Source organism: Sciurus carolinensis, chromosome 18 (genome assembly GCF_902686445.1).
Source record: "Sciurus carolinensis chromosome 18, mSciCar1.2, whole genome shotgun sequence".
NCBI lineage: Eukaryota > Metazoa > Chordata > Mammalia > Rodentia > Sciuridae > Sciurus > Sciurus carolinensis.
In genome coordinates this window covers 6,073,177-6,098,503 of record NC_062230.1, presented here as the reverse complement: position 1 = coordinate 6,098,503, position 25,327 = coordinate 6,073,177, and the positions used below count along the sequence as shown (strand labels likewise).

At 51.6% G+C, this 25,327-nt stretch overlaps 3 protein-coding genes across 7 annotated transcripts in view; 2 read left to right on the top strand and 1 right to left on the bottom strand.

The window, feature by feature from the left end:
* Styxl1 (serine/threonine/tyrosine interacting like 1) overlaps positions 1 to 16,287 on the top strand; it is a 49,002-nt gene extending 32,715 nt beyond the window's left edge. The window contains exons 7-10 of one of the 2 annotated variants that reach the window (XM_047533750.1): positions 3,380 to 3,525; positions 10,328 to 10,425; positions 11,924 to 12,036; positions 15,993 to 16,287. In XM_047533750.1, the coding sequence (XP_047389706.1) occupies positions 3,380 to 3,525; positions 10,328 to 10,425; positions 11,924 to 12,036; positions 15,993 to 16,124 (489 nt within the window). In that variant the 3' untranslated portion in view covers positions 16,125 to 16,287. The remainder of the gene's footprint in view (positions 1 to 3,379; positions 3,526 to 10,327; positions 10,426 to 11,923; positions 12,037 to 15,992) is intronic. The other variant, XM_047533749.1, reaches the window with a different exon arrangement.
* A 1,147-nt stretch (positions 16,288 to 17,434) lies between these two features.
* Positions 17,435 to 23,198, top strand: Tmem120a (transmembrane protein 120A). Its single transcript, XM_047533055.1, has 12 exons — positions 17,435 to 17,612; positions 19,138 to 19,256; positions 19,405 to 19,521; positions 21,140 to 21,199; positions 21,338 to 21,433; positions 21,515 to 21,604; positions 21,690 to 21,755; positions 21,844 to 21,905; positions 21,997 to 22,089; positions 22,198 to 22,262; positions 22,623 to 22,691; positions 22,763 to 23,198. Exons 1-12 carry the CDS (start codon positions 17,532 to 17,534, stop codon positions 22,874 to 22,876), a joined length of 1,032 nt encoding a protein of 343 aa, XP_047389011.1. The 5' UTR covers positions 17,435 to 17,531; the 3' UTR covers positions 22,877 to 23,198.
* Positions 23,199 to 23,387: 189 nt separating this feature from the next.
* The window catches only part of LOC124970025 (NADPH--cytochrome P450 reductase), a 49,547-nt gene continuing 47,607 nt past the window's right edge, over positions 23,388 to 25,327 (bottom strand). For all 4 annotated transcript variants that reach the window (XM_047533053.1, XM_047533051.1, XM_047533052.1 and 1 more), the window contains 6 exons: positions 24,764 to 24,945; positions 24,532 to 24,681; positions 24,126 to 24,396; positions 23,911 to 24,056; positions 23,745 to 23,830; positions 23,388 to 23,658 (listed from right to left, as the gene is read on the bottom strand). In XM_047533053.1, the coding sequence (XP_047389009.1) occupies positions 23,514 to 23,658; positions 23,745 to 23,830; positions 23,911 to 24,056; positions 24,126 to 24,396; positions 24,532 to 24,681; positions 24,764 to 24,945 (980 nt within the window). In that variant the 3' untranslated portion in view covers positions 23,388 to 23,513. The remainder of the gene's footprint in view (positions 23,659 to 23,744; positions 23,831 to 23,910; positions 24,057 to 24,125; positions 24,397 to 24,531; positions 24,682 to 24,763; positions 24,946 to 25,327) is intronic.

Sequence of the window (25,327 nt, the reverse complement as noted above, 5' to 3'; positions counted from 1 at the left end):
CCCTTGTCCCTCCTGTTGCTGAAGCTCTTCTAGAGAGCCAGCTGGGACCCACTTCAAAGCTCCCCTCACTGGGCAGCCCTGACAGCCACCACGTCCACCGTCTTCACCTAAATCCTGGCCAGATGCACGGGGCAGTGTGCTGGTAGGGAAAGGGGCCTGGCAGACCTTCCTCAACCCTCCCTCCCCTGCCGACTGCTGCTCAGTGGGCCTGTGTGATAGGCAGGACCGGGTGTCTGAGGGCAGACGTGTTTCCAAACCTAGGGTGTACACACAAGCGTTCTCTCCACTGACATGATGGCACCCAGGATTGGAGCTCAGCAAGTGCCCACGGGGTGCTGCTCCCTATTCCTGGGAAGCCTCCCTATGCTGGCTTTGCAGGGTATGGAGAGATGGATATCGTCTCTGCAAACTTTATGCTGCTGATAACTCGCCCCCCCACCTTATTAAAGCTTTAGTAAAGCATAACTGACGTGCCATGAGTGGCACATTTTAAATGCAGTGTGATTGGTTTTGATGTGTGCCCTATGACTTTCTTAGATTTGGAGGGGAGGGCTTGTGGCTGGCAGAGGCTCTGAGGGCCGGGTGGGCAAGTTTAGCCCTGCTTGGTTGTACTCTTTAGAATGGGGTTACCTAGCATTCGCCTCTCCCTGCCGTAGGACCTTTGTCACCAGTTTAGGGGCAAAGGTGATGGTTTTATGTGCTACATGTTCTTATACCATAAAGTGGGGGTGTCCCCATGCTTCTCAGGAAATGAGGGCCAGCTGCCAAGCAGTGCCAAGCAGAAGGGTGGCATGGTCACACTGCACTTTGGGAAGCTCAGTGGAAAGCAGATTGGTGGGGCAGTGAACTGGGGAGCCCCGAGGAGAGGCAGGGGAGAAAAGACGGTCTGAGGACGTTTCGGAGACTGCATTGCTCAGACAGGAGGAAGGCCCTTGCGTTAGTGTGGGTGACGGCAGACCATGGTGCGGTTCGCAGGGGTGGGGAGCCCCTGGGAGGGGCAGTTGGTGGGGCACAGCAGGCTCTGCTGGGACATGCTTGGTGGAGATGCCTTTTCTTTCCTGCTGTCACCTGGCATTAACAGGCTTTGAGAAGACGAAAGGCTTCTATCTGTGCCACGCCCTCGTCCCAGTCCAACCCAGGTAGCCACAGAAAAGAAGGCTGGTTTACAGGAAGCAGGAAGGGTGGCAAGGCGTGTGGTTGGTGCCGAGGCAGTTTGGTCTCCAGTGGAACTGTAGGAATGTCACAGGCTCCAATGAGCCAGGCATCCTGGGTGGGTCGGCAGGGCTCCGGGGCAGTTTTGGACCTGCCTGTAGATCCACCATCTCTGCTGTGAACTTGAGGGCGGGCTCAGCTGGGCACCTGGCTTTGCACACAGCTCCTGAAGCTGATGGCATGGGAAGGACATGGGCTTGTAGTGGCCTTACCTGGGGTGGTAGGGGTGTGCTACGCTGAGTCCCCAGGGCTCTGAGGGACTGGCACAGGCAGCGAGGTCGTCTGACGTATTTAAGTCATTACTTCTGAGTCTGATTTGGTGCCAAAGGACCTTGGAAAGGCCAGCCTTTCCCTTGGAGTTCCAATGCGGAAGTGGTCTCCAGTCAGAGCGTGTGGGAAGCCTTGTCTGAGCGAGGGCAGATTTCCTAATGTGGGGCCTCTTCCGGCCTTCCATTGTGCAGCTAGTTTTCCAGAGAGGGTGAGTCAGGCATGCGGGGTACTTGGCCCTCTGCACCCTCCTTTCATAAGGCACTGTGGAGGACCAGTGCTTCTTAGAACTCGCTTTGGGAAAAACAGAAATAATCCTGTTTCTTAGTGATTCAAAGAAACCAAATTATTTTTTTAATTGTGTATTTCTAATTGGTACATAAAATAAAAAAAATTATATTAGGTGATTTTTTTAAAATTTATTTTTATTGTAAACAAATGGGATACATGTTGTTTCTGTACATGGAGTAACAGCATACCATTTGCATAATCATACATTTACATAGAGTAATGATGTTTGATTCATTCTGTTATTTTTTCCTCCTCCCCCACCCCTCTCACCCCTCTTTTCCCTCTGTACAGTCCCTCCTTCCTCCATTCTTGCCCCCCTCCCACCCCCCATTATGTGTCATCATCCACTTATCAGCGAGATCATTCGTCCTTTGGTTTTTTGAGATTGGCTTATCTCACTTAGCATGATATTCTCCAATTTCATCCATTTGCCTGCAAATGCCATAATTTTATTATTCTTTATAGCTGAGTAATATTCCATTGTATATATATACCACATTTTCTTTATCCATTCATCAATTGAAGGACATCTAGGTTGGTTCCACAGTCTGGCTATTGTGAATTGAGCAACTATGAACATTGATGTGGCTGTATCTCTGTAGTATGCTGATTTTAAGTCCTTTGGGTATAGGCCGAGGAGTGGGATAGCTGGGTCAAATGGTGGGTCCATTCCAAGTTTTCTAAGGAATCTCCACACTGCTTTCCAGTCTAGGTGATATTTTGATACATGTGTGCATTATATAATTAATTCAAATAAAATGTCTCTCTCCTTGAATATTTGTCATTTTTTATGATGAAAACATCCAAACTCCTCCTCCCAGCTTTTTGAATGTACAGCATGTTAGCGTTACGTCTTCAGCCACTGTACAGAACCCCTCGCTCCTATTCAGCTATGACCTAGTGCGCATTGCTCAGCTTCTCCCGCCTGCCTGCCACCCGCCCCTCCCCTCCCTGGCCTCTCATAACCTCCATTGTACTCGGCACCTCTGAGATCAGCTTCTTCCGAGTCCATGGGGGAGTGAGACCATGTGGCACTGGCCCCTCTGTGCCAGGACTATATCAATTAACATGATGTCCTTCGGGTCTATTCATGTGGTTTGGTCAAATTTTCTATTACAATTATGGACCCTGAATTCACACATCTAAGTGGCTGTCTTGTCCTCCCTGCCTTCCTGCCACTTGGTTCCTTCATCAGAAGGCGTTTTCTAGTGGCAGATAGACACCATGTGGATGTGTCTTTAAGGTGTTTAAATTCTGATGTCCTCCATTGTAACACAAGCTCTGTGCCTCCCCACGCCACCCCAGCTGGACACATTCTGGGAGGCTGAGGTTCTGAACCACAGGGTCCTCGACTCTGGCCGGGTGCACATGGGTGCCAGGGAGGGCAGTGAGTCGTGCTGAGAACCAGCATGGCGTGGTGATGCTGTGGTGTGTCCTGACGTGACCAGCCCTCTCTCTCCTCTCTCGAGTTACTATTTGCACTTTTTGAAAGTCCAGGTTTCAGTCCCTCCCACTGTGCTGGGATCACTCTTCTGAGCATTTGCTGAACCACAAAGCGCCCTTCCCGGGAGCCCATGCCCACCGCAGCCTTTCTCCTTCCCCACTGCAGGAACTAGATGCGTTTCAGCCATACCCTGTTGAAATAATACCAGGAAAGATCTTCCTGGGCAATTTCAGTCAAGCCTGTGACCCTCAAGTGCAGAAGGATTTGAAAATCAAAGCACATATCAATGTCTGCATGGAGGTGGGACCCTTGTAAGTAAATGAGATGCTGCTTTTTATGGGTATCATTTATTGCCACACGTTTCCTAGCGTCATGCATTTGTAGAGTTGAAAGGGCTCCTGGCAGTCAGCACACTGGAGCAGGGTTAGCACTGGACTTCAGCTGTGCCCGGAGTGGCTTTGGCACCTTCTGCCCCCCAGGCCTCACCAAGAGCAGGGCTTTTCAGGTCTTTAATGTGACATTACAAAGCATCCTAGTCTGCTCTGCCTGGCCTGTCTCAGGGACCTATGAGAAGTACCTCCATGCTTTGGAATTGCCTTGGCGACAGGGACACACATGCACACTCATCATTGTTCAGTGTGCAGGAAAGCCCTCCATAGCTTTGCTGGCCAGACTTTTCTGATTGTGTCTGGTCCTGGTCACCAAGGCCCAGCACTGTCCCCTTTCAGCTCCTGATCGAAATGCAAATTACACAAGAATTCAGCAAGGTATCTGATAACTAAAATGTCATACAAAATGAATCAATAAATTCAACTTATGAATGTAGAAACATCAATGAAAGATGAAAGATCCAATTTACAATAAGAACTAAAAATGATAAGATTCCTAGGAATAAATTTAAGAACTATGTAGGGCCTATGTAAAGAAAATGTATATATTTTTTGTGATACCAAGGATTGAGCCCAGGGTCCTTTACCACTGAGCCACATCCCCAGCCTTTCAGGTTAAAAAAAAAAAAAAAAAATTGAGGCAGAGTCTTGCTAGTTTGCAGACTCTGGTCTTGAACTTGGATCCTCCTGCCTCCGCCATCGCTAGGATTACAGGAATGCATCAGCATGCCCGGCTAAGAAAACTAAATTTAAAGGAGGTAGATAAAAGAGAGCATAAGTGATGGGACTTTTGGACAGGAAACCTAATGTTATGGTGATGTCAACTGTCTATAAATTCATCTATAAATTCAAAAAGATCACAGTCAAAAAGTGAGTTATTTCCTATAATTAGCTTTTTGGCTGAGAAAGTTATAATGCCAACTCACAGTTGTATATCTATAAAATATATTCTTCGAGAATACAAATGAGCATACTTTCCACTTCTGACCAGACGAAGTAACAGGGACCAAATTTACTGCCCCACCTTAAATAACTGAAATAACTCAAATAAAACATGTAGATCAGGGGTTTTCAGACAATGACCAATTGACAACATGGGACAGTTTTCTCAGGCATACAAAAGCTCAATGAATTCATCATCAATGAACTTGACCTACAAAAAGTTAAAGGATGTCTTTTGGGCAGAAAGAAAACGATAGCAGATGGAAGTCTGCATCTCTACAAAAAGAACAAAGACCACCAGAAGTGATAATTATGAGGATGAATATAAAACACTTTCCCTCTTGTTTAAAAAATCTCTTCAATAATCAGTTAAAGATGTGTTCTGTAAACTCTAAAGCAATTTCAAAAGAAAACTCAAGACATAATGAATGAGCCAATAAAGGAAAAATAGAATCATAATAACCCAGAAGAAGGCAGAAAGAGGAACATAGGAACAAAGAGATGAGATCAACAGAAAACAAATATCAAGATGATAGATTTAAACTCACATCAACAATCACATTAAGCATAAATAGTCTAGAGACTCCAATTAAAAGGAGAGATTATAGGTTGCCTAAAATATATGTGCTTTAAATATAAAGATGAAGTAAAAGGATGTAACAAGATATTCAGGACAAAGACAAATTTTAAAAACCTCTAGTGGCTATATTATTATCAGAAAAATTAGACTGCACAGCAAAGAATAATACCAGAGATGAGGGGGGTCATTTAATTATGAGAAAGTGGTCATTAATTTAGACTCTAGATTATAGAGGAAAAAATATCCTTAAACATGTGTATACCTAATAAAGGAGCTTATTTGATCCCATTCTTCAAAAATAACATAAAATAAAGGAGTTTAAAGTACAGGAAATAAAAACTATTAAAACGTTTTGAAAGGAGCACCTTTGATACCAGTGACTCAGGAGGCTGAAGCAGAAGGATTTCAAGTTGAGGACAGCCTCAGCAACTTGGGCCCTATGCAAAATTAAAAGACCCGGTCTCAAAATTTAAAAAATTATATTTAAAAAGGGCTGGGATATAGCTCAGTGGCAGAGCCTCCATGGATTCAATCCCAAGTTTTAAGAAAAAAACAAAACTGAAAGAGATACAACAATCCATAATTACAATCAGTTTTCAGCATATCAATAATTGGTAGAACAAGTAAATGTAGGTAGGTCATAATTTCAAAGACTAAAAGAACACAATTATCCAACTTAATTGACAATTGTAAGATAATAGTAATGTTCAATAATAGTAATGTCCCTCTAGTCTTTGAATATCTTCTTTAAAAATATTTTTATTATAGATGAGCACAATGCCTTTTGAATTTATTTTTTATGTGGCACTGAGGATTGAACCCAGTGCCTCACACTAGGCAAGTTGGCTACTACTGAGCCACAACCCCCAGCCCTAAGTCTTTGAATATCTTCTTAATGCACATTCTTCTCAATAGAATATGGAATATTTTTGTCAAGGTAGCCTGTTCTGGACACAAAACAACATTAAACCTAAAAGGGATTAAAGTTTAAAAATTATGTTCTTTGACCATAATGGAATTAAATTAGAATTAAATTAGAAATCAATAACAAAGATACCTAGGGAAAATCCCAAACATTTGGAAATGAAATAATGCACTTTTAAGTAGCATATGTGTCCAAAGAAATTAAGAGGAAGTTTAAAAATTATTTTGAACTTAATGAAAACATAATACGTATCAAAAATTGTTCATGCAGCTAAAACAGTGCCTAGAGTGGAATTTATAGCCTACATTAGAAAAGAAGAACTCAATCAAGGAACTTCCACCTCAAAAATTTTAAAGTAAGCAGGAAGAAGGAAGTAATACGGAATAGAAACAAATGAAAAAGAAAACAATTAAGAAAATCAATGAATCCAAAATTTGTTACTCCAAAAAAAAAAAAAAAGTTTCTCTGAAAGATCAATAAAATTGATATATCTTATCCAACTGATTGGAGTAGACAGAAGACAAAAGTAACAGTATTAAGTTAAAAGACAACATCATTATAGATCCTACCAATATCAGAAAGCATGCTGTAGGCACTTATCCCAGAGAAAGAAAAGCTTACATTTACACCAAAACTGTACATCAGCTGCCCAACTGGTAAGTAGTTAGAAAAGCTGTGGTGCACACAGACCTGGACGGCTCCTTGGGAATAAAGTCGAAGTGTGCTGATCCACACAACAGCTTGGATCTCCTGGTCGCACCTCCATGGAATTATCGCTGAACACAAAACAGCAAGTCAAAGGTTACCTATTCTATTTATACAGCATTTTTTTTTTTTTTTTTTGTGGTGCTGGGGATCGAACCCAGGGCCTTGTGCTTGCAAAGCAAGCACTCTACGACTGAGCTATCTCCCCAGCCCACTATACAGCATTTTTAATAGGACAAAAATTTATTTTAGAAATAGAGGATAGATTAGTAGTTGGCAGGCCCTAGGGAAGGGCTCAAGCGTGTTTGTTATAAGTGGGCAGTAAAAGGGACCCTTGGTGTTAGGACTATTCATTTCTTGACCTGTGGTAGATACATGAACCCACATGAGTGAAAACTTTATAACTAGAGTGTACAACATACACACACAGGCATACGGGGATGCAAGTAAAACTGGAGAGATCGGAGTAAGATTGACAGATTATATCAAGTGTCAATATCCTGCTCTTGGTGTTATACTGTAGTCCTGCAACACGTGACCACTGGGGAAACTAGGTGGCATATATAAGGGCTCTATGATTTCTTAAGACTACATCTGAATCGGCAGTTATCTCAAAGTTTTTAATTAACAATATCCAGAAAACGAGCAACTTTATGCCAATAAGTTTGAAAATTTAGATTAAATGAACAAATTCCTTGAAAGATTCAAACTCACTTAAGAAATAGATAATCAGAAAATCAGAATATCCCTCTAATAAACGTTGCATAAAGACAACATCTAGGCCCATGTGCCTTTACGGGTGAAATAATAATTTCACACAAACTTTTCAAGAAAATAAAGATGTGCTGGGCATGGTGGCACATGCCTGTAATCCCAGTGGTTTGGGAGGCTGAGGCAGGAGGATTGTGAGTTCAAAGCCAGCCTCGGCAACTTGGTGAGGCATTTAGCAACTCGGTGAGACCCTGTCTCTAAAAAATACATAAAAAAGGGCTAGAGCTGTGGCTCCATGGTTAAGTGGCCTGGGTTTAATTCCCAATACAAAGAAAGAAAAGAAAAGAAAAAAGATGATGGTATTCTATCTTTTTAATTCATTTATGAGGTACATCATTACTTGATACTTAAAACTAAGATTTTACAAGAAGGGGAACTTACAGACCTTTATCCCTGTGAATACAGGTACAACAATTCTTAACACAATTTTAGTAAATTGGATTAAAAAATATCTAAAAATGATACTGTCTCATTACCAATTGTGTTTGTTTCAGGAATGCAAGGTTGGTTTAACATTCAAAAACCAAGGTAAGGGACTGGAGTTGTGGCTCAGTGGTAGAGCACTTGCCAAGCATGCATGAGGCACTGGGTTTGATTCTCAGCACTGTATGTAAATAAATAAAAGGTACATTGGCAATTATAAAAATTTTTTTTTATAAACTAAGGTAATTCACCATATTAACAGACTGGAAAAGGATACTTATCTTCAAATGCAGAAAAGTAGTACTCTATAGTTGCTGAATCCATATGTATGTATATGTGTGTATTTAAATATATATGTATAAAATATTATAAAAACTGATAATATGCTGGTTCATAAAATAATTGATAGATTTCAGGAAATTAAAATTATATTAGTTTGCTTTCAAACACTGAGGAATTGAGGTAGAAATGATTAGTTTAAAAATGTAGCTAGAAAATTCCTAGAAATCTATAAATTTCTGAACAGCCAATGAAGCAAAGAAGAACTCACAATGGAAATTATAAAATATTTTTAACTACATGATAATGAAAATACTATGTATCAAAATCTGTGAAGTGTAGCTAATCTGTGCTTAGAGGGAAACTTAGTCTTAAATATATTTATCACAAAGAGGAAAGGCTAGAAATCAGTTAAGCATTTATCTCAAGAAAGAAACAGCAAATTAGACTCAAGTGAGGAAAGAATAATAAAAGCAGATTATTGAAATAGCAACAATAAAAGAGGATCAAGAAAACCAAATGTTTTTTAAAAAATAAAATAAAATCAATAAACACTTGGCAAAGAGAGCAAAGTCACAAATAACCAGATGGCCAGAGAGAGCCTGTGTCCTGCACCTACTCTAAACGATCCTAAGAGGAAGTGACGAAAACTTTACTACGGTAAATATAAAACACAGATGAACAAATTTTAGAAACTACCTATCAAAACTGACATCAAACAAAATTTGAGTAATATAAAGAACTAGTGAACTTTTCTACAGAGAAAACTTCAGGTCTAAATAGTTTCAGTGATTAATTTTACCTAATATTTAAGGAGGAAATTAAGTCAGTATTAAGGGTTTTTTTTTTTCTTTTTAGAGAATAAAAAGAAACAATTCTCAACTTATTTTATGAAACCAACATACTTTAATATCATAAGCTAAGATGTTATAATGCAGGAAAATTGTAAACTAATTTTCTTTGTGAATGTAGATGTAAAAATTCTAAATAAAATATTAGCATACTGGATATGGTGATATATGAAAGGATATATATGGTGATAATGTTGGGTCTGTGCCGATGATACCAAGTTTTAACTTCTGGAAAATTCAGAGTTTACCATACCATTAACATAGAGGAAAAGAAACAATTATTTCAATAGATGCAGAGAAAGTATTTGCTAAGATTCACTATACGTTCTAAATTTTTCTTTCAAGTATTGGGGATTGAACCCAGCGGCGCTGGACCACATTCCCACTGAGCCACATCCCCAGTCCTTTTTATATTTTATTTTGAGACAGAGTCCTGTCAAGTTGCTCAGGGCCTTGCTAAATTGCTGGCCTTGAACTTGTGATCCTCTTGCCTCAACCTCTGGAGCCGATTGCTGGGATTACAGGCAAGTGCCACCACACCCAACTCACTATGCATTCTTTTTTTTTAATATTTTTTTTTGTTGTTGTAGATGAACCCAATACCTTGATATTATTATTATTATTTAATGTGGTGCTGAGGATGGAACCCAGGGCCTCACAGGTGGTAGGCAAGTGCTTTGCCACTGAGCCACAACCCCAAGCCCACTATGCGTTCTTAATTTTTCTTTTCAGTACTGGGAATTGAACCCAGGAGCACTTTGTCACTGAGCTACATCTCCAACCCTTTTTATTTAACATTTTATTTTGAGAGAGGATCTTGCTCAGTTGCTTTTCACCACTGAGACTGGCCTCAAACCTGTGATACTTCAGAATTGCTGAGATTATAGGTGTTCACCACTGTGTCCCACTCAAAATGTTAAAATTCTTGGAAAACCAGGAATAGAATGGAACTTTCTTAATCTAATTTTTGAAAAAAAATACAAAAATCTCTACAACAGGGCTGGGGTGCAGTGTAGCTCAGTGGTGGAGCATTTGCCTAGTGTGGACAAAGCCCTGGGTTTGATTCCAGCACTGGAAAAAAGATATGTACAGTGACCATCAGACCTACCAGTGAAATGATGAAAGTCTTCGCTCAGATTCACTGTTCATTCCTACTCACTGGAGCTCAGGCATCTTTCCCTTGTGGTCCTGCTGCTGAAGACGAGGGACACCCCAGTGAGCTGTGTGCTGATGACCTGTGTTGTTTAGTTTTGCAGGCGACCCTGACAACCTTCTGCACATCCAGATAGAAGATACCGCCGACGCCAAGATTATTCCCTTTTTGCGCCACCTCTGTCACTTCATTGGTAAGGAGCCTTCTCAAGACAGGGAGTAACTTGCCTGGGCCTGGGCGGCAGCGGGGGCTATAGTGCCTTCTCCGCATGCCTGTACCTGATCTCCCATTGCTGAGGACAGAGAAGGCAGGGCCCAGCACACACCTGGCCCGAGTGTGGGCAACCCAGAATTAGTCCAGCTTCTCAGGACCCCCAGTAAGATGAGATGGGGTCCAGTGGGAGCACAGGTTGTGGGTTCAGCAGCCCTGGCGAGGCTATGTGAAGATGTGGGTGCTAGCTACCGCGTGTGCACGTGTCCATGGAGCCTGCTTTGCCCTAGGTGGGGGACCCAGGGGCACGTCTTGCTCCATCTGCGCCTTTGAATCTGGTCAGCAGGATGGTGTGGATGGAGGGAGGAACACTCCAAACCTCCCAGCCCTGATTGCTGTGCTGCTCCGTGTGGGCTCCCTGCCACCTGTTGTCCCCCCGCCACACATGAAGCAACACCCACTAGCTGCTTAAATCCTCCAGGGTGGATTTTGCAGTCATTCCTGGGCTTAGGATTGTCTGAGGAAAGCAAGGTCCCTGAAGAGCTAGGGAGACAGGGCAGAGGCCCTGCCTGTGGTGCCGGCCTTCCTTCCACCCTTGCAGTCCCCAGCCTGAGCAGTTGACGGTGACACTGGAGCCCGAGCACCCATTAGTAGCCCAGCAGATTGTCACTTTCACTCAACGAGGATCTGAGATTGAGACTTCTGTGTATTCCACCATGAGGTGGCAGCCTGTGGCACAGAGAGACCCTACCCCACTAGGTGACTCTGGGCCAGCCGGTCGCTGATGGTGGCTCAACCTCCCCACGAATGCAGTGATCCCATTGGCCTTAATCATCTCTGAGTCCTCCTCCAGCTCTGACAGACGGGCTTTGCTTGAGGTGCGTGGTGCGTTCATCTTCAGTTCTTGGTCACCAGCCTGGGGGACAGCTTAAATTTCCTCCCCACCCCTCACTGGGCAGGACTCAGCCTCGGGGGTTCTGTGAATGCAGCTGGTGTTTCTAAGTCAGGTAACGGGTCTCAGCCTCCCAAGTAGCTGGGACTGCAAGTGTGTGCCCCTACACCTGGCGCTTGGCACAGAGCAGAATGAAACCCCATGGGAAGGTGGTATATTGTCGCCCATTTTCCATGAGGAAACTGCCCAAGCCCCACAGAACAGTGAGTGGCCCAGCCAGGATTCATGCCCACTGCATCACCTCAGCTGGCACCTGACTGTCCCTGGGGTGATCCTGTCAGCATTAGGCCACCTGGCAATGGCTCCCTGGGCTAGAAGCCTGGAGAGCCAGGAGAAGGCCTTCACCTGGCAGTGCCAGCTAGGTCTGAGGGCCCCGTTTGCTAGACAAGCAGTGGCTAGAGAAGTCCCTGTGGCATGCCAGGTGCTCACGCTTGCACTGTGGGCACACGGAGGCGTCGGGACAGCCACCCAGTTTCCAGGTCCTGGGAAGAGGGCTCTGCACCACCCCACCCCTTCTTTCCTTCTGCAGAGATTCACCTTGAGCTGGGCTCCGTCCTTATGGTCTTTTCTACCCGGGGCATCAGTCGCAGTTGTGCGGTCATTGTGGCCTTCCTCATGCACCAGAATGAGGAGACCTTGAAGGTATGTGTTCCTTGGGGCAGGCTTGGGCCACAGCCACCCTAGAGTCAGAGCCAGACCTGGGAGAAACAGGGCCTGGTGCTGCTGTGAGGCCACAGTCGTGTGGAAGGGGAGGGGTATCAGGCAGGGACCCAAATCAGGGTCTTTCCTAGCACATGGTGCCGAAGGGCATGTCCCAGAGGCCTGGTACACAGCGCTAGCCAGGACACAGGCCAGGCCAGGCTGACTGGCAGCACCAGCCCTGCTGCCCATCTATCCCCTAGGGTTGTTTGGGTTGGTCTGAAGGATAACAATGTGGAGTCACAGAATCGCAGCACTAGCAGGGCCTCAGTGGACACCCATGCCAATCGTCCTCCCCTCGGAAGTGGGGCCCAGAGCGGGAAGGGAGGAGGGGCACCGTCATGGTGAACCCTGGGGGTTTGGGGCATCTGGCACCCAGGCAGGGCTCACTGGGGGCCTACCCTAGGCAGGGGACCCATGGTCTCAGAGGGCTTGGGTGGGAGCTGAAAAGCCCCCATGTTTGTTTGGGGAAGGGCAGGGGTAAAGAATAACCATGGTCAGAGCCCATCGGCCAGTGGATTTGGATATTGACCAGCATGCTCTTCGGGGAGCTGCAGGCTAGAAAGTCTTGGATATAGTCTCCAGCATATACCAGAGAAGGGGAAACGGGCTCAGAAACCTGCACACTGAGGTTCACTGCAGGGCCATTCGCAGTAGTTGAAAAGTGAAAGTAACACAAGTGCATGTGGATGAGCGAAAGGTTGCACAGAACGTGACATATCGGTACAGCCTTCAAAGGGAAGGGAATTGCATGCCGCAATGTGGAGGAACCTTGGGGACATTGTGCTCCATAAAGCAAGCCAGTCATTAAAGGATGGCTACCATAGGATTCTCCTGGTGTGAGGTACGCAGAGTATCAAAATTAGGTGGACAGCAGTGGACACGGATGTACTCGGGGAACAAGTGGGAATAAGGAGTTGGTGTTTAATGGGGTTGAGGTATCAGTTTAGGAAAATGACGATGTTCTGGAGATGGTCCGCAGGACGGGTGCCCAGGAATGTGAACGTGCTCAATGCCACGGAACCATATAGACAAAAGTGGTTAAAATGGTGAGTTTTATGTTCTGGATACTTTACCACAATTGGAGTCTTTTTAAATAGTATTTTTAATTGTAGGTGGATACAATACCTTTATTGTATCTATTTATTTTCATGTGGTGCTGAGGATCGAACCCCATGCCCCACACATGCTAGGCAAGCGCTGTGCCCCTGAGCCACAACCCCAGCTCTTCAAGAGTCTTGATGTGGAATCAGACCATGATCCCTGGTTCCCACGGAGGGTTGGGGACCAAAAAATCTCAGAGCTCTCCAACGCCGACAGTGAATGTGTTCTCTAGCCCGGACAAACAAGTCACTGCCCTGTCCCTGGTCACATCAAAAGCAAAGGTGACAAGCTGCTTTGGGATGCGGACAAAGTGAGGAGGACCCACTTCCTGTTGAGCTCCTCTGAGTGGCCCAGGTCCCCCGGTGTCGGGGATCATGCAGACCCAGCACCCTGACCTCCACTGGTCCCTGCAGTGAGATGCACAGTCCATCCTGTGTGGGCTTGGTTGTCCCAGTCGGTAGCCAGTGGGTGAATGGGTGCTGAGCTCCCTGAAGTTCAGGCTATCTTGCTTTTCCTGGAGCAGCGATCTTTGTCTCATCTGCAGGAAGTCCTGTTGCTGGGCACTCTGCCCAAAGGTGCCATCTTGATAACTCTTGGCCAGAAAAGCAGTGCAGCCCTTGGAGCTGTGGTCAGGAAGGACTGCCACCATGCCCTGTGTGGCACTTAGCTTTCCCTGCTGCCAGGCAGTGCCCAGGATCACTGGCACAGGTTGCCTGGGCTTGACTCTGGGAGGTGTTCTTGCCTCCCATTGTCTATGTGGTGCTGGGGTCCTGGGATGGGTTCCCTGTCTGTGTAGCAGGGACATCATGTCCTCTGGCTGTGCTCAGCTCAGCTGCAATGATCAGAGCCGTCAGGACTGACAAAGAGGGACATGGGCTGCCCAACATACTGACTCCTGGACCCCAGCCCAACTTTTCAGGCACTAAGGTCAATGTGTGGGGGTCAAAGAGGGAGATTGGGAAGAAACCAGGACCCAGAGTCTACTGGCACAAGAACCACTGCTGACCTGGGCTTTCAGAGCTTTGGTGCAAGGTTGGAATCCTGGAGCACATCAGATTCAGTGACTGAGATGCTGGGAGTAGGTGTCCAGAAAAACAAACAAAACCAAACTCTTGAAGCATTTTTAATAGCTAATGGTGGCATCGTGACCCTACATGCCAAACCGTGTTCCTGAAGTGTAATAAACACACATCTACAACGATCCCGCAGCTTAGGTACTGCTGTTACCCCATTTCTGGCATGAAGAGGTTGGGTAACCAGCAGCACTCACTCTGTAAGTGGTACAGCTGGAATCCAGAGCTGGCTGGCTCAGCTCCAGGGTCTGAGCTTTCAACAGGGCCCTCAGGCAGGAGGGAGGGTGCTGGTCTTGCATCCTGAAGAATGGGCCTCTTAACAAGTGTGACCTGGGCCTGTCCTTTCACCTTTCTGTCACCTCATTAGGTACAATGAGGCTTCTTACCCCTGTTTTTCCTGTCTGCCAGCAGATATTTAGTGGGCTTGGAAGGGTGATGTGTGGGGTTGGGGGATGTGGCTTATGGTTTTTCCTCAAGGGTCTGTTCTGACCCAGCTGCTCTCTGTAATACTAAGGGACAGGGCCATTTAGTTATGGGCTTACTAGTGGGTGGCTAGGTTAGCTTTGTCATACGTTTTAAAATTAAAGTGTGAGTTTCCAACTTCGTTCTTTTTACAAGTTTTTTTAAAAATTGGGGGAATTTTAGGATTTTTTCTATTTCTACAAAAATATGCCATTGGGATTTAGATAGGGATTCTTACATCCATCTATCTTATAGCTATAGATTATTTAGGTAGCATGGACATCTGGACCATAGTAAGTTTTTCTACAATATTGGATATGTTTGTTTCTTTGTGTCATTTTTAATTCTGCAATGCTTTTGGTAGTTTTTGGTATGTCTTTTGCCTCTTTGGTTAAGTGTTTTAGTGTTTTTGATGCTATTGTAAATAGAATTTTTTCTTAATTTTCTTTTTGGATTGTTCATTGTTGATTTGTAGAAATGTAACAGATGCATATGCTAATTTTGTTATCCTGAGACTTCAATGGATGTGTTTGCTCCATGTGTGTGTAAAATTTTAGAAATTTCTATATGAGATTGATCATGTCATCTTCAAATGGAGATTATCTTTTTTCTTTCCAATTCTGGTGTCTTTTCTTTCTTGCCTAATTGCGCTGACCGTTCTTCCAGTACGAACGGAAGAGGGGAACGTGGCCCCTCGCCTTGCTCCTCAGTCTTTCTCCACTGTGTGTGATGTTGGCAAGGGCTTTTCACAGCTGGCCTCTATTAGGTTGAAGTAGAGTTTCACCATTTCCCCCTTCCCTTCTCCCCTCTCCTCCATCCGGATAGAGACCGGCTACACACCTCCTGTTCTTTACAGTGGGTGCCTGAAGGAAGGCAGCTTGAATTTTCCTTCTTCAGAGAATTTGCCCACAATCGTCTTCCCCTTTCCCGTAACCCATCCAGTGACAATGCAGACCTTTGTTGAGGCCTCTGAGCCAGGCCAGCGGTGTTGTACTCACCCACAGGAGGTTTCACAGTAATTGTCTGAAATGGGAATGACTTGTCCCCCGATTCTGAAATGCCAGAGGGCTTGCCCAAGGGCAGCTCCCTGGACTGCCTGCCCTAATGAGCCATCTCAGGCTGCTGCTGTCTGTGTGCAGCTCTTAAACCATGTTGTGGGCCCCAAGTCAAGCTTCCTGTCTCTTCTGAGCTGGTTCTGATCTAGGGTGAAAAGGGTCCATGACCAATCCTAACGTCCCCTTTCCCTCTCTCTGTTCACAGAGGTCCTGGGCCTATGTCAAGAAGTGCAAAAACAACATGCGTCCAAACTGGGGACTGGTGACTCAGCTGTTAGAGTGGGAGAAGATTGTTCTTGGAGACTTTGTCACAGACATTTCTGATCCCATGTACTGACCTTCAGAGGCCCCCCAGAAGAACCTTGTTTGGCACCTTTGCTGGGTAGAGGGCCAGCCTGTGTACCCAGGTTGGTGTGGAAAGAAAAGGCCTTTGCCATCTGTAGCCTCCTATGAGTCCTGCACTGCATCGTCCAAGCTCCTTGTTCACTCAACATAGGAGGCGTGTCTGCTCAGCTCAGGAGAGCCCATATCCCTGGGGTACCCTGGAACACCCCACTGCCCTCCTAGAGTTGCCTCTGGGTGCCTGAGCAGCTGCTGCACATCCTTTAGAGCTTTACTGGGAGGTGCTCCCGTGTTGGTCCACAAGAGGTGTCACAATGGCCAGCCATAGGTGGAGATTCCCCCACTGGGTCCCATAGATGCCAGGCCCAGCCTCGGCCCTTTGCCTCATCCATAGGCCCAGTGCTGTGACCCTCCCACCCCCTGCCCATCACTTGGCACTGACTGCCCTTCTCTGCTCCCATTCCCATTTTTTCTGCCTGGCTGTGCTACCCTTCCCATCTCTTGCATCCAGGTTCCTAGAAATTCCTAAGATCTCAAAGTGCAGTGTTTTCCAAACACACTTCCTGGCAGCACCCATACAACAACCTGGGGATCAGGAGTGGGCACATACAAGGAGACTGGTGGGGAATTCAGGATGCTCATCACTGCAGGGGCTTCCCTGCAATCACTTGGGTGAGGCTGGGACAAGCCTCCTAGGGCTCTCCAGAGTGAAATGGAGGTGGGGGATGGGGGCAAGCCTCAAAGAGGAGTGGGTTTTGCCAGAGGGGTTACAGCAGTACTGACTCTAGTCAGTATGAGTTGGACCAAGCCTGGGATGGCTGCAGAGCTTGCTGTCTGGCAAGGGATCTCCTTCATGGCAGGGACGGGGTGGGAATTAGCCTGTGTTTTAGGAAGGGCAGTCTAGTGGCTGTGTGAAGGGCAGTGGAGGTGAGCCTGGAGGCAGGGAGGCCAGAAAGGAGGTGGCTAAAAATCCTAGTAAGAGAAAACTCTGGGAATCCCTTCCACGAAGAGGCGCCGTTTCTCAAGGACGAAACGTGTTTAAGGTCGGTGTCACCTCTCTGGGTCTTGGTTTGCTCCCAGCACCGCGGGCTGGGGCACTGCAGGCAGCACTACGCGGCTGGCACGGCAGGAGGAGCCCAGGCCAGGGGCTGCAGCTGGCCCAGCCAAGGACCCGGTCCAGAGTCGCTGGTGAGACGCCCTTCGGGTGCGTGGCCCCGCCCCTGACGGCGATTGGCTGCGTCCGGGGGCGGGGCCAGCGCGCGGCCTGCGCCAGGTCTCTCTCCATTGGCGCGGTGGCGGCGCGAGCCCGGAAGCGGACGGGGGGCGGGGGCGGAGGCGCCTCGGGCCGGCCAGGGTTGCGGCGCAGTCCTTTGCTGCTCCCGTGGCCCGCGGCGCGGCAGCCATGCAGCCCCCGCCCCCGGGCCCGCTGGGCGACTGCCTGCGGGACTGGGAAGATCTGCAGCAGGACTTCCAGAGCATCCAGGTAGGCTCCATTCTCGCCACCCATTGACCCCGAGCCACGTCTCTCTGACTGAGGTCAAGGGTCGGGCAGCACTGGATCAGGCAGCGAGGAGATTGGGGTCGGGGGTCTGGAACCTGGCGTTGCTCCGGAGGGTGGCGAGGCCTTAGGTTCCAGCCTCGCCAGCTGGCCCCTCCCAAGTGTCCGGCGACAGTCCACTGTGCTCTTGCCGGGACCCCCACTGTGCTGGGTGACTTCGACCCCCCCCCCCTCCCCGCGAGGGCCATGGAAAGAGATGGGACTCTAAGTCCGCCCACGCCCTTTGCACCTGGACCCGGACCCCATCCCCTCCCAGTAGAGCCGCTGGCTGCCGGAGTCCGAGTCCGAGCCAGCTGGGCCCAGTGTTCTGGATCTGTCACTCCACAAACATCCCGCGGCAGCTCCTGTCAGAGTGCCTTAGGGGAGTGGTGTTTAGGTGAAGCCCGTGGCCAGAGTGGGTGCGGGCTGTCCCAGGAGGAGGGACTGCATCCATCAAGGGAAGGGAGAGCAGGGGCTGACAGGCCCGTGTGGCTGCTTGGGAAAGTGAGGGGAGTAGGGGGTGGAGCCAGATCCAGGGACCTCCTGGGTCTGACTGGGGTTGGAGTCTCTGAAGCCATTGCGAAGCTGCAGGAGCAGTTGTCTGGACGGAGTTTGTACGTGCCTGTCATGTCCTGGGACCAGGGTGGAGGACGCTTCTGGCTTTGACCAGGAAGGAGAGGGTGGTGACTGTGCCTGGGCAGAGGTGGTACAGACTGGGGTCCGAGGTGGGTGTGGTGGCCCATAGAGTGGAGCCCAGGCCAGTTGGAGACTTGCTTAGACCTTTGCCTCTCCTGGCCTGGTTCCAGCCTCTTCCTGTCTCCATGGCTTCCCCCTGGTACAGCCCAGCCAGCTGTCATCGGTGCTGCTCCCTGGAGTTCTGAGCAGAATGTCTCCCAGCCTGGGTGCCTCTCTGCTGGCCTCAACCGCCTGCTTTCCCCACACTGCCTCTTGCCCAATCTCTAGACTGGGCTTTCTTGAGATTCACCCACCAGGGCAAAGTGCTAGGGGAAGCCTCAGGCCAAAGGTGCTGGGGGAGGGGAGGGGGCTGGTGGTCTTAGGGCAGGAGGTGCAAGGCTGAAACCTGATGACCTTTAACCCGGGAGGAAGCATCCTTAATGCCCTAGCAGAAGGTACTGTGGATATCTGACCACCCCCTTATCCTTGCAGGTAGGGTAGGCAGGAGGGACTGAGAGGGCCTGAAGCCACCCAGTGGTCCAGAAGGTGGACCTGTGTCCCTGGAACCCAGAGAGTTCTCAGGACAGAGAGCCTGTGGAGGGGTGGGGACCACTGGAAGATGGATTAGGAAGACCTTGTGGGAACCAGCCTGTTGTTGGGAGGAGTGCCTTGGGAGGGCAACCAGGGAGGTCTCTGGTGGGCACAGCAGGTTCTGCCTCCTGGAGAGCCCATGCCCGCCCGCAGGCTCTGGCTGTGGCTCCCCAGCCAGCCTGCATCTTCTCCTCTCGGGCCCCAGGAGACCCACCGGCTCTACCGCCTGAAGCTGGAAGAGCTGACCAAGTTGCAGACCAACTGTACCAGCTCCATTGCTCGGCAGAAGAAGCGGCTCCAGGAACTGGCCCTCGTCCTGAAGAAGTGAGCACCCCCAGTGTGGGTGGGAGAGCTGGTGCTGCCTCCCCGGGTGCCAGGCACAGTCTGTCCCTCTGGGGCCTTGTTGGCCCTCTGCACCTGAGGGTGGTGCGATGCCTGCCTGCCCCTGTTCTGATTCCGGCTCCACCTGCAGATGCAAAACCTCCCTCCCGTCAGAGGCCATGGAGGCCGCGCTGGAGCTGGAGAACCAGATGAAGGAGCGCCAAGGCCTCTTCTTCGACATGGAGGCCTATTTGCCCAAGAAGAATGGGTGAGCCCCCACCCCCGGCTCCAGTTGCAGCCACTTCTGGGAGAGAGGGGCAGAAACCAGAGGCCGCCTCTCGTCGGTCATGCAGTCGGGGTCCTGACCTCAGAGTGGTGGGCCTGCATCTGGCCCAGCCCAGGTGGCCAGAGCAAGCTTCCTCGGCTGGGGGGATGCTGAGCTCTCGTCAAGGATGAGCGGTAACCCCAGATGACTGTAGAGGCGGGGAACAAAGTGCAGTGGCCAGAGTTTAGGGTGGAGACTGGCGGTGCCAGTGCAAGGCCCAGGGCTGAGCCACAGTCCCACTGAGGAGACCGCAGGCTGAAAGCATTGGGGAGAGGTTCCTGGAAGGCAAGGAAGGAGGGTCGTGGCCTAGGGAGGGGTTGCTTCCAGGAGGCCACCGGACCTTGGAGAGCCAGTTGGTGGCAGGGAGGTGCGGCGGCTGATACTGAGGCTGATGGAAAAGCTGAGGAGGGAGTCGCCACGTTGGGCCTCTTCAGCAGCTTGGCCGTGTGGAAGGAGAGAAGTCATAGAAAGCAACACCTAGAAGTTGGGTGGTCTGGGAGCCTTTGCCTTGGGTGCACCTGATACTCTACCCATGAGCGAGCTGGGCGCATCCCCATGCTAAGAGGAGAGCCAGGGAGGGGAGACCCAGGAAGGAGTAGGGAGTGTTGGAGGAGGCGCCTGGAGAGACGGGAGGGCACCCGTGGGCCTCGCTGGTGCAGGAGGCAGAGGCACAGAGACAGGCAGGTGGCAGGCAGCAGCTGGGGGTGGAGAGGTTGGGCAGGTTTAGGAGTGGCCTGGGGCTGGAGGCTGGGCGGGCTTTGTCTCTGGTGAGGTTAGAGTCCCCATCCTGTAACCTCTTTTGCCACCTCAGGCAAGTTCCTTTGTGGAAGTTCTGTCCCTGGGGTCTGAGTGTGAGCAAGAGCCCGCCAGCTGCTTAGTAAAGGACTGTGACTTTGCTGTCACACCTGGGAGTTTCTGGGCAGAGGACAAGATGAACCTGGTTGGGGAGTGATGGAAATACAGGAGGCTGGAGATCAGGGGGCTGCATGGCCAGGAAGTGGTTGTATTGTGAAGGAGGGCATGGGACTCCTGGCTGGGACAAGACCTGGCCTGTGCGGGGCCTATGGGGAGGGGAAGAGTCCTCGTGGTTCAAGGGAACATGGGAACCTGAGCCTGTGGGGTCAGCACAACCAGAGGTCGCATTTCTGAGGGAGGCTGTCTGGGTTAGGAGGACAGGTGGCCATGGTGTGGGGCCCTGAAGTGGACTCAGAGCTGAGGTTCCTGGGGTCAAGGTAGCAAGGAGCTCGAGATGGTGACAAGAGTTGACTTCACATAGATGCCACTTCCACCACCCAGAACCGAGGAGTGATCTGGGATGTGGGATCTGGGTGGGAGAGCCAGGCTTCTTGAGGCCTCAAGGCCGGGAGGCCATGGTCACATTTGGCAGGCCGGGGACCTGGGTCCACTCCAGGTCAGGATTCCAGGCAAGCTGGGCTCCGTGTGGAGATGGCTGCAACCCCCCAAGGGCAAGGTCGTGGAGAAGCCGAGCTGGTCGGCCCTGCAGCTTGGGCTCTGCTATTCTTGTGTCACTGGGCCTCTCAGCCCTTCTCCCTCTCTCTAGGTTGTACCTGAGCCTGGTTCTGGGGAATGTCAACGTGACACTCTTGAGCAAGCAGGCCAAGTACGTGGCTAGTGGGCTGGTCTTGCCTGGGCTCAACCCTGGGACTCTGGGTTTCTCCAGGGCTGCTGGGCCCTCCTGGGGTGGCAGCGAGGGGGACCCCGTGGTAGCCCGGCCTGGCCCACACGTGTGCGTCCCCAGGTTCGCCTACAAAGACGAGTACGAGAAGTTCAAGCTCTACCTCACCATCATCCTCATCCTCGTCTCCTTCACCTGCCGTTTCCTACTTAACTCCAGGTGGGTGTTCTGCCGCTGGGTGCAGGCTCTCGCCTCCGGGGCCCTGGCACCAACCCTCCTACCCCTCGCACCCCTCCCTAGGGTGACAGATGCGGCCTTCAACTTCCTGCTGGTCTGGTACTACTGCACGCTCACCATCCGCGAGAGCATCCTCATCAACAATGGCTCCCGGTGCGCAGGGGCGGACCTGGCCCTGGGGGCTGCCCTGGGTGGGAGGCAGGGGCTGGGACCGGAAGGACGGTGGCTCCCCCTACAGGATCAAAGGCTGGTGGGTGATCCATCACTACGTGTCCACGTTCCTGTCGGGAGTCATGCTGACGTGGTGAGTGGCCTGGTGCTGGCGGGAGCGGGGACCGGGCCAGAGATGGCACTCTGGCTCCCTCACTGCCCGCCCTCTGCTGCCCCTGTAGGCCTGATGGTCTCATGTACCAGAAGTTCCGGAACCAGTTCCTGTCCTTCTCCATGTACCAGAGTGAGTGTCTGGGGCTCCACTGGGCCCGAGGCGTGCGCACGAGGGTGGGCGGGGTCCCAGCTGGGCGGGCGCTGAGGCCGCGTCTCCGCAGGCTTCGTGCAGTTCCTGCAGTACTACTACCAGAGCGGCTGCCTCTACCGCCTGCGGGCCCTGGGCGAGCGGCACACCATGGACCTCACCGTGGGTGAGTCTGAGGGCTGCCTGCCGGGGCGGGGACTTCCCGCCCTCCTGCTCCACGCCTGAGTGCTGTCCACCTGTCTGTCCCTGGCCTCTCCCTGGCCTCTCCCTGCAGAGGGCTTCCAGTCCTGGATGTGGCGGGGCCTCACCTTCCTGCTGCCTTTTCTTTTCTTTGGACATGTAAGTGGTACAGGTGCCCCATGTGTCCGAGTCCTCCCTGCTCAGTGGTACGGGTGTCCCCGTGTGTCCGAGTCCTCCCTGCTCAGTGGTACGGGTGTCCCCGTGTGTCAGAGTCCTCCCTGCTCAGTGGTACCGGTGTCCCCGTGTGTCAGAGTCCTCCCTGCATCTGAGTCCTCCCTGCTCAGTGGTACGGGTGTCCCCGTGTGTCCGAGTCCTCCCTGCATCCGAGTCCTCCCTGCTCAGTGGTACGGGTGTCCCCGTGTGTCCGAGTCCTCCCTGCTCAGTGGTACGGGTGTCCCCGTGCGTCCGAGTCCTCCCTGCTCGGCCCTGGCTTGCCGAGTACAGCTCCTTTCCTCTCAGTTCTGGCAGCTCTTTAACGCGCTGACCTTGTTTAACCTGGCTCGAGACCCGCAGTGCAAGGAGTGGCAGGTGAGCAGGGCCCGGGGGACAGCCGGGAGGGCCCAGCCGCGCGGGCTCGTGCTGACCCTCGGCCCCCGCAGGTGCTCATGTGCGGCCTCCCCTTCCTCCTGCTGTTCCTGGGCAACTTCTTCACCACCCTGCGGGTCGTGCACCAGAAGTTCCACAGCCAGCCGCGCGGGAGCAAGAAGGACTGAGCTGGGCCTCACCTGCCGGCCCCAAAGGGGCCTCCGACCCGTGTGTGGCGGCAGGATGGGAGGCACCCTGTGCGTGTGGGGCACCTTCTGTCCTCCCTGGGCTTCTGGGCTCTGTGGGCCCTGAGAACGATCTGGACCCCACCTATAGGCTGCAGGAGCCTGGTGCCGGGGCCTCGACGGGAGGAGAGGCAGAGGCGGCCTGGCGGCGTTTCTCCTGAGGGGAGGCTGGGCTCCTGCTGTACCTGGAGTCTGTGTGAAGCAGATCCGGGGACACCCCGGTCTGCTCAAGCAATTCCAGGCAAATACAGAAAACAGAACTTTATTCCAAGGGCCAGAGGTTATTTAAAATTATTTACACTCATTCAAAATCCTGTGGGGCCACCAGCTCAGCTGCTAGAAGGGCCCCTTCTGTACAGCTGCTGAGGGCCCGAGGTGTCACCGAGTGTGGGACCCAGTCCCCCTTGCCACGTGCCCGGGTTGGGCTGCCTCACAGGCCTGGCCTGGCCTGGGGTGCCTCTGTCCGCGGACCTGCCCTCAGTGGCAAGGCCAGGCACAGACCACCAGGCGGCAGCAGAGGGAGTGAGGAAGGTGATCATGGGGACAGTCTGTGGGTGGGAGGGGCGGGGGCAGGTGCTGCCTAGCTCCACACGTCCAGGGAGTAGCGGCCCTTGGTCATCAGCTTCTTGATGTAGTCCACAGCCTGGGCGTGCTCCATGGCCCCAAGCTCAGCCACGATATCGCAGAAGGTGTTCTGCACGTCCCTGGCCATGTTCCGAGCGTCCCTGGGGGAGGCAGCAGGGGGGAGTGGAGGCTGGCAGGTGCCAGCCTGAGGGGACAGGGCCTCCCATCTCCCCTGCGCCCCACTCACCCACAGACATAGATGTGGGCACCCCCGTCGTGGATCAGCTTCCACAGATGCTCCCGGTCTCTCTTCAGCAAGTGCTGGACATAGACCTGTGGGGCAGGAGGGCGGCCTGTGAGGGCCAGGGCGCGGCAGCCAGTCCTGGGGGTGGCCTTGCCCAGCGGGCCCTCACCTTGTGGGCCTGCTCCCGGGAGAAGGCCACGTTGAGCTGGGTGAGGTCGCCGTCCCTGTGGAACTGGGCCAGCTCCTCGCGGTACAGGTAGTCCTCATCTGCCCGGCGGCAGCCATAGTACAGCAGCGTCTCCCCAACCTCCTTGCCTGGGCAGAGGCAGGCCAGGGTGAGGGGGGGCCCCAGGACCCCGCCTCCCAGCCCGCCCGTCGGCTTACCCTGTTGCCGCAGCCAGGCGCGCTCCTGGATGAAGCCGATGAAGGGGGCGACCCCAGTGCCGGGGCCCACCATGATGACGGGCGTGGTGGGCTTGAAGGGCAGGCGGAACTGGGACTTGCGCACGAACATGGGCACCAGGGCCCGGCGGCCGTTCTCCCCAGCAGGCTCCTTGGCCCGCAGCCAGCTGGTGGCCACGCCCTTGTTGACGCGGCCGGACTTGGTCTCATACTCCACAGCCACGGCGCAGATGTGCACCGAGTTGGGGTGGACCTGGAGGGAGGCCTGGCTGAGGGGCCCCTGTCCTGGGCAGCTCTGTCCCACCCCTTTAGCCCAAGTCCCCTCAGGGTCCCCTTCCCAGCAGCTCTCCCAGCCCGTCCCAGGTTCCAGCCCACCGAGCCCCCTCACCTTGGAGGAGGAGGCAATGGAATAGTAGCGGGCCTGCAGCCGAGGCAGCAGCTCGCACAGGTGGTCGATGGGGGGCCGCAGGGACGGGTAGTCCTGCAGGATGGCCAGGATGTGCCTCCGGGCCTCTACCACCCAGCTCAGGTACAGCTCCTGCCGAAGACACGGAAGGTGTGGGTCAGTGTGGTTGCAGCTGGGGCCGCAGCCCTGGGCGCAGGCCGTGCTGCAGGCTCACCTTGCCCTCGCCCGAGGAGGACGCCATCTTGCGCAGCTGCTCCTGCTCGCCGGGCTCCGAGGCGTACTGGGCCAGCTCGAACAGCACATTGGTGCGCGGAGGGTTGGTGATGTCCAGGTAGTAGGTGAGGGCCGTGCGGTAGGACGTGGGGCAGGGGAATGGGTGCTTTTTGTTGGACTCCTCTGCAGGGAGAAGGGAGGCAGATTTGGGGTGAACGGCCACCCATGGGGCATGTAAGCCTCAGCCTGCTCTGCACAAACAAGCTGGCCCTTTCCAGGCGGCCTCGGCCAGACTAAGTCTGCATCAGGGACCTTCCAAGGGGAGGTGACACCTCGGTGGAAGCAGAGGGCCAGAAACCGGCCCTCCTCCTTGTCTCTGCTGAGGGCTGGTTCTGGAAGCAGGGAGCATGGACCGCCCCGGCTTGGATCACAGGACAGTACCAAGCAGGGCTGGACCCTGGCTTGCTGTTGGGGGTGTGTGCAGGTTCACCTGTTCCCCTGGGCAATCCCAGGGGACCCTGGGGAAGCTACCATGGCTGGTGCCTGGCACCCTGAACACCATGAA